We start from the raw sequence: 8,134 nt of genomic DNA, 5'->3' as shown, positions 1-8,134 counted from the left end.
GACACGAGCAGCTGGAGAGTCTGAGTCGTTGTAAGACTTTGGTCTTCATTTGGGGCGGCAGCAGAGATTCTTGTGAGGAGGGTTGGTAACGATGTCTGAGCCCAGATGCGGCAGAACAAAACAACAACAATGCAGATGGGAGAGGCGACAACAACAAAGACATCCCTAAATGCAGTTGACTGTGGACTCCCTGCTGGCTCTGTCTGCATGTAGAGCTATCCCCCCCCCCCCCCCCGTTACTTATAGGGACATTATCATAACGCTGTCTTTGTATGAGTCGAGCTGTCCAGTGAAGTCGTCAGGTTGCACACCGATGCTTCAGATTTATTTGCTTATTCTCACAAAGCATGGAAAGCATCAGAAAGATATGATGAGAACTTGCAGCATGTTGAAGGACGACAAAAATTAATAGTTTGCAGAAACATATTGCTTGTCGTAGGCCGTGTTAACGCTCACCTCGAACCTCGAACATCCACCCGACAACATCCTGTTGTGTTATAACTGTGCATGTGGTTAGACACAGCTGCATTGGTGTGTGTGTGTGTGTGTGTGTGTGTGTGTGTGTTGAGTGCATGCGTGTGTATATGTGTGTATTTGGCGATCTGTGAGAGTCAGAAACAAAACAAAGAGGAAAACTTAGTGATGGAATGTTCCCACTTCCCCAGAGACCATGAGAGTTAAAGGAAGACAGAAACATCCAAGCGTTTGATTCAGCGCTGATTCATTCACACATTCATTGGCCTGTTTGGTTCGATGTTAGCAGGAATACAAAACGCTCTGATGGACAGATGAGCATGAAGTGGACCCTAAAGCATCCTAGAATTTCCATCCTTAAAATTTTGAGCTGGATCAGGATTTTGTTTATTTTTATTATTATTATTTTAGCATTGTGCGCTCGGATCTTTTTTGTCAGTTGGATTTCTAATTTTACAACACACACATGAATAAACCGTTCCACAAACCCTTCCAAATGTTACTGCCTTGATGCCCTCTGGTTGAATAATGTTTTCTGTATTTTGATCTCACATGCATGGTTTTTTGGGGGGGTGGAACAAACAAATCTAATTGCCTATTAGTGTGCGTAACACAATGTGTGCTTGTCATGGGGGGGGGGGGGGGGGGGGGGGGGGTGCACAGGCGAGATTGATGCAATGAAAGAACATCTTCAAAGACTGAATGGCCCCATCCGCTCTCTGGGGAGATTATTGCAGATGGTCTTAACTTTACAATTAGTCAGTCAAGTGATGAATTTGGTGATGACCACATTCCACATACAAAAACAGACGCACACAGAAAAAGACATGCATTTGTTGTTTACTGTACATTGTGTGAACACTGCCCCATCTGAAGCTGCTTCCCAGCGGCAGGATGTGGTCGTGTGACACGTCCTCGCTCAACAACACCCACTTCCTATGAGTTTGACAAACAGCCTTGTGGCTTCACTCCCCTTCTGCCCGTCAAACAGACACACACACACCGGCTCAGTGGAGCATTGCCCTCTACTAATGCGGCCCAGAACCAGAGAGCATTATTGTGCATGATGTTACCCACGCTATCTGCAGTAGTGATAGCAAGGCTAACGTGTGGTCGTTAGATTTACTGTGACAAACTCTATAAACGCCACCAGATTCATTTATGTGTCCATAACTCAGCCGGCGTGGCCTCGGAGAGAGACTGGGGCGAACGAGCACAAAGAATGGCTTCAAATCATATCAGGAATGGAGGCGGACATCAATGTGTCACATTTGTTTTAGAGCGAGTGATGCTGAGTTATGTCCGACGCTCTACGCTTATATTCTACCTGTATGTCCCTAAAGGTCGAGACTGCTGCTAGTCTCTTCTCTTCTCTTCTCTTCTCTTCTCTTCTCTTCTCTTTTCTTCTCTTCTCTTTTCTTGTTTCTGTCAGTCACATCTGTGAGCTGTCAGGATATGAATGTGCATGCATATGGGGCGGGGGGGCGGGGAGAGATAATAAGACTTGTATTAGGCCTGCTGATCCTTCACACTCCTCTTGTCAAACTTAACATGAAAAGGAAAGTAAGTGAAGAGGGGAAAAGAGCTTGTGTGTGTGTGTGTGTGTGTGCATAAGAGCCAGGGAGGGTCAAAGAAGAGAAGCCATGCCTAATCCTGTGGGATGTGAGGGTATCTACTGTTTATGGAGATGGGTTGTAGAGATGTGTTCAGTGGTGCATGAATCACAAAACCTGACTGACAGAAGAGGCTCCCAAGAATAAATAAATAAATAAAGGGAGAAAGAAGAAAGAAAGCAAGAAAGGAGGCAATCCGGGTCCTGGCTGTATTGTATGTTGCATCATGACTTTTGAAATGTTACTGGAATTGAAGATTTCTCAGGGACAGAAGACCAGATAAGACTTGACTTTCTTGTGTGTATGATATACAGTACATTTTTAATATAATATAATATAATATAATATAATATAATATAAATCTATTTATAGTAAGTGATTGGCAGTAGTGTTTTTAATTATCAACAGGATAGTCCCATGCTTTGTGAGAATAAGAAAATAAATCCCTTTTAAAACTGACAATAAAATATTTAATATAAAATTATTTAAATCTCTTTGTTACCGAAACGTCACAGTAGTAAGAGTTTGCATGTTCTGCCTGTGTCTTCCTGAAGTCTGTATTTATTTTGTGCTCTCGGTGCTAGACCAGTGGAACCGCCAGGTGGCGGTGTTGCTCAATGTTAAACTCTCCGTAACCCGGAAACTCTATTTGAAGACCTTTAACAAAGTAGGAAGTGCCTTCTGATGAGAGTTGATCATCGATATCTTGATGCCGGCAAACATGTCAGCGGATGTAAAATCAAGATCCAAACGATACGAGAAACTAGATTTCCTCGGAGAGGGTCAGGTGGGTGAGACGAGCATCAGGGGTGCCCGTTCACGTTCCCTCCCCGACTCATTGTGATTATTTATAAGGGTAGCCTAATAGCGAGCTAACCAGCGTTAGCTTGCTTTGTTGACGTTAGCAACCTAATAGCGAGCTAACCAGCGCTAGCTTGCTTTGTTGACGTTAGCAACCTAATAGCGAGATAACCAGCGTTAGCTTTACACTTAGTTAGCTTGCTATTAGGTTGCTAACGTCAACAAAGCCTTGTCGCTTCATGCTGTTGCTGCTCATAGAAGTGTCAAATTAATTAGGGGGTTTCGTTTCTTGATTTTTTAAAATGCTTCCTTCCCTTTCTTCAGTTTGCCACAGTGTACAAAGCCAGGGATAAAACGACTGACACCATAGTTGCCATTAAAAAGGTACAAGATATTAGCTTAAACAAAGACTTTTGTTAGCACCTGTATGCTTTAACCTTTATTCCCTTTTTTGGCAGATTAAGGTTGGTCACAGAACTGAGGCTAAAGATGGTAAATGATGACTCTTATCGGTAGCATCACAAATACAGTTCACTGCCAATGCTAGTGACATGTCTTATATTCTTATCAAAAGGTATTAATAGGACTGCTCTTCGAGAGATCAAACTGCTTCAGGAACTGCATCATTCAAACATCATTGGTGTAAGTAAATATTTATTATGTAAAAAATATTTAAAAATTCACTTCACTGATACATGCTAGTGATAGAGAAAAATAATTATCTTTGAGCATTATAATTATTCTCCCAGTTAAAGTTCAACATTAACATTCTGCCTGATTTCTGTTTGTAGCTGCTGGATGCGTTTGGACATAAATCTAACATCAGCCTGGTGTTTGATTACATGGAAACAGATCTTGAGGTCAGATAATTTCATTCATTAAAAAATAAAATTTCTGAGTTGGTGTATTTGAAAATTGGGTTTTTATTGTAGGCAGGAAGATTTAGCAGTGAATGAGAAATGAGTGTCTGCAGATGTTTTCTTTATATATTCTTTATATATTTTCCTCATGGAGATCACAAAGTGTTGTGTTGTTGTCATTTTTGACAGCTAGCTACTTAAACTTTATGAGAAAATGAGAGTTATATTTGTATTGTTTGTTCAGCTGCCTTTATTGTGAATGTCAAAAAATGATTGAGAGGCATGAAGCCAGATGACACACAGAGTAGCACAGAAAACAGTTGTGATGATGACAAAGATGCGCAGGAATGCTCGCATCTACCCATTAAGGGTTCTACAAGGTCACTAAAGACTTTCTGTTCTCTGGTTTATTTTAACTTGCAAGGCTCCAGATGGGCGCCCACCACCAATACATCAGTCTCCATTAGAACAATGCAAAACAAGATAAGAACACTTTGAAAAAATCAATACCACTCTGCTCCTGCCTCTTGCGGTGATTTGATGCAATTTGCAGCTTAGAGGCAGCAGATAGACATCAGGATGAAATATGACTCTCAGCTCATTTCTAGGGCTGCAAGACTGTGGTTAGGCCATTTGCACAGGTTTGCTTTATGTGCTTAATGGCAACAGATGTTCAGTGTTTTTATTTCCACAAACAGGAGAAACTTATAGACGTCACTATTTTAAGAACTGACGAAAATCACAGCTTTTGTATTAGAGAAGGAATTTGAACTGTTTTGTCTATCTCGTTTCCACTGGTGTGCAAGTCTTTAAAGAAACACGTCCCAGGTCTGAAATATGATTTAATTTAGAATTTATTATCCAACAGTTATGTAAAAATAAAGTTGATTAGTTTTCTGGTTTCCAGGTTCACTTAATCCACCTTGTTTTTTGTTCTTTTTTTAAGGTGATCATCAAAGACACCAGTCTGGTTCTGACTCCAGCCAACATCAAAGCCTACATCCTGATGACTCTACAGGGATTAGAGTTTATGCATCAGCACTGGGTCCTACACAGGGTAACAACGCTTAAACTCCACACAGACGCTTACACACTGTCATCAAAATGCACGTTGCTCTCTTCAGGATCTGAAGCCCAATAACCTGCTGTTAGACGGTAATGGAGTGTTGAAGTTGGCTGATTTTGGATTGGCCAAAGCATTTGGCAGCCCCAACAGAGTCTACACACATCAAGTTGTTACCAGGTCTGTGTTTTTAATCCAAATTCACTTTAAATACATTCTTTTGTGACGAATTTTCTTAATATAGTTGAATGTACTTTTGTTATTGATCTTTTTCCTAGGTGGTACCGCTCTCCAGAGCTCTTGTTTGGTGCCAGGATGTACGGCGTGGGTGTTGACATGTGGGCAGTGGGGTGTATCCTGGCAGAGTTGCTCCTTCGGGTACACAAACATCACAAAACATACATGTAACCAGTGATGGCGTTAGTTTATTATCTCTGTTTTCTGCTGCAGATTCCATTCCTTGCAGGAGACTCGGATCTTGACCAGCTAACGAAGATCTTTGAGGCTCTTGGAACAGCTACAGAAGAAACATGGCCCGTTGGTATCTGACTGTTCGCAGTGCTGTTTGTCTTTACATTGATCGAATGTGAGAGTTGTTGCATGCATTTATTTGTTCAATGTCTCTACAGGGATTGACAAGTCTACCAGACTACGTGTGCTTCAAGACATTTCCGGGAACTCCTCTGGAACATATATTTAGTGCTGCTGGGGACGACTTACTAGAGCTGCTGCAAGGCCTCTTCACCTTTAACCCCTTGGCGAGGACCACAGCTTCACAGGTAAAGCCACTAAAGCACTAGGACCCGTTGTGTGCAGGGATTGAAGACTGCAAGCCTAAAAGACCACCATCCCTTGAGCTGTAAAAGCATATATTTAATTACATTCAGTGATGCCTGTTAAAATACTTGTTTTCTATTTATGTCCATGTTTTGAAAGATACACTTTCTATTTTCTTTTGCAGGCTTTTATTTGAAATAGTAAAATAGAATCATACTATAGGAAGATAAGCATTGCCATCATGTCTTTTAGGAAAGCCTAACTGATTAAATTAACGCATTTCCATTACAGTAATGAATGCAATGATATTTTTTGAATGCTACAAAAACACGTCAGGAATAGTCAGACAAGCGAGAGAATCTCATGAGTTTATGCATCAACTTCTTATGTTTAAAGAAAGAGATACGCTTGTAGGCCACAGATAAATGACATGTTTATATTCCTGTTTCATTTTGTCCAGGCTCTGAAGACGAAGTACTTCAGTAATCGACCTGCTCCCACTCCTGGTCCCCAACTCCCCCGGCCCAACTGTTCAATCGACGTTCTGAGGGAGAAGGAGACAATTGGGCACAAGAGGAAGACCGATGGCCTGGACACAAGTAATCACCGCACTAGCTCATAGTCAATATGTGTATCCAATGATCCACAAAGTCTATATGGTGAACATGTTCCACGTCCATAGCAAAGTAATACAGATCGGATATTATTATGAGAGGAAAACACTCAAATGCATAGAAGCTGTGATTTTAGCAGCAAAAAAATGGAAACGGCAAAAGGTTTGAGGCCTTTTTTGAGAGCAGCTGAACACTTTATATATATATATTACACATACGCACTGGCCAAGCTTCCATATAGCATGTTGTATATTTACACACATGAGAGTCACAAATCTAAAATACCTATTAATTAAACTTTGTAATTCAGAAGGTGTTGCCTCTTCTGCATTTAGAAATTTAGGAAATTACAATTCAGAACACACACGCTTGTGTTTCATGGAATGCGGTAGGGTATGGTTTACGTTAGTAGCAAGTTCAGAGCTTTGCTAGCTCCTCCTGTGGTTTAGAAAATATAAGGGTTGACTATGCACTATCCTGTGTGCCCAGTACATTACAGAGAGCTTCTCCACATAGTTAAAGTAGATGGAAACTTCAGTGGTCGCCAGATTTCTCTTTTATAGGCTTGTTTTATTTTACTTGCATATGTGGTGCAGCTGTATTTGTGTGTATTTTGCTGAAACGTTATTTTAGAATGTTTGTAACAATGGTCTAAATGTCATTTTCAGATTTAATGATGAAGAAGAAGCTAATTTTCTGATGAGACGATACCGAGCCAATCGGATGATGTCCATCTCACACGACGCCCGTCAGCTGTCCTGGTTTGCTCCGGATTGTACGCTGGAAAGAAGAAGAAAACAAACAAACTCTGAAAGCAAAGGATGAAGGGGAAAAAGAATAAGAAGTGGTTGACTTCAGGAGATGTTAGCGATTGTAGCTTTCGTTCAGTAGAGAATTGCGCTTGAAATCTCTAAGGCGCTACTGTGCTCAGGATTCCACATCCGATTATGTGTCGGCTCTGGTCTTTCTTAATTTCATTAATGCTGAAGCGCTGAGAGCCTCTTGGAATATGTCTATTTATTTAACTATGAGAACAAACAAACAAACAAGCCTGATTTATTTCTCTTTTTTTGTATGGAAAATGAATAAATGTTGCATATGCATAAATGATCATTTCCTCTTTTTTATGTGTCTTGGCTTTAGAGATTTTCTGCGACTGCAAACTGACTACTTTTTAATGCAGTTTAAAGGAAACTGCATTATAATGCATAATTTATCAAGAAGAACTTCTGTAGAAGTAGTAGTAGTGGTAGTAGTGTACTCCTGAAAATATCCCCGCTAGATTAGAAATTCACAGAAGAAAGCCGGAAGTGTTCGCTGTGCTTTTACACCTGATGACTGTAAAGTGTCTGCGGAAACACTCGGGATTTATCTACTGGGGGTTGTAGTAAATTTCAAAGGCTCACTGTGCTCTTTCAAATTGTGCACACAATCTTCTCATCTAGCCTTGATACTGCCATGTTTTGTACAAGCAAGCATATCATAGTTTGTCTGCACCGATTGGACAGTGAACGAGAAGATGTTTCGTTTCCCTCACAGCCCGTCCTCCACTCGTTGTCCTGTTATCCTGTTAGACACACACACACACACACGCAACTACAACTTTGTACTTTTGAAGTGCTTCAAATAAAATACTTACGTGATAAGGTCTACATAAGAAAGTGGTGATGCCAGCCATGATGTACGGCTTGGAGACAAGAGGTGGAGCTAGAAGTGGTGGAGATGAATCCAGATTGGATTACAACGTGTCCCTAATATTTTATTTTCCTGCCTGTCTTCTTCCTCATGAATTGTGATGCGAACAGCCTGACATGTCAGAGTCACAACGCTCCGCCAGGCTTCCTGCAGCCCTTCTGTTCCACTGATTAGAGCAGGAGACAGTGGGAGTGGGAACCACGCCACAGCTAGAAAACAAGAGGACTTCATATTTAG

At 41.0% G+C, this 8,134-nt stretch overlaps 1 protein-coding gene across 1 annotated transcript; it reads left to right on the top strand.

The window, feature by feature from the left end:
• Nucleotides 1-2,755: 2,755 nt before the first annotated feature.
• Nucleotides 2,756-7,290, top strand: cdk7 (cyclin-dependent kinase 7). The gene is made up of 12 exons (XM_068761071.1): nt 2,756-2,874; nt 3,213-3,272; nt 3,347-3,380; nt 3,463-3,530; nt 3,680-3,748; nt 4,695-4,805; nt 4,873-4,991; nt 5,090-5,189; nt 5,262-5,348; nt 5,441-5,590; nt 6,049-6,187; nt 6,871-7,290. Exons 1-12 carry the CDS (start codon nt 2,797-2,799, stop codon nt 6,900-6,902), a joined length of 1,047 nt encoding a protein of 348 aa, XP_068617172.1. The 5' UTR covers nt 2,756-2,796; the 3' UTR covers nt 6,903-7,290.
• The last annotated feature ends 844 nt before the right edge of the window (nt 7,291-8,134 follow it).

This window comes from Brachionichthys hirsutus, chromosome 4, assembly GCF_040956055.1.
Source record: "Brachionichthys hirsutus isolate HB-005 chromosome 4, CSIRO-AGI_Bhir_v1, whole genome shotgun sequence".
Lineage (NCBI taxonomy): Eukaryota > Metazoa > Chordata > Actinopteri > Lophiiformes > Brachionichthyidae > Brachionichthys > Brachionichthys hirsutus.
The sequence above is the reverse complement of the archived record's forward strand: the minus strand, read 5'-3'. Positions and strand labels throughout refer to the sequence as shown.

Excerpts from the sequence above, each read along its gene's own strand:
- cdk7 (XM_068761071.1), top strand. The coding sequence starts at position 2,797 with ATGCCGGCAAACATGTCAGCGGATGTAAAATCAAGATCCAAACGATAC. Across the intron at positions 4,992-5,089 it reads ACACATCAAGTTGTTACCAG|GTGGTACCGCTCTCCAGAGC; the intron begins GTCTGTGTTTTT and ends TCTTTTTCCTAG. Across the intron at positions 5,349-5,440 it reads CTACAGAAGAAACATGGCCC|GGATTGACAAGTCTACCAGA; the intron begins GTTGGTATCTGA and ends ATGTCTCTACAG.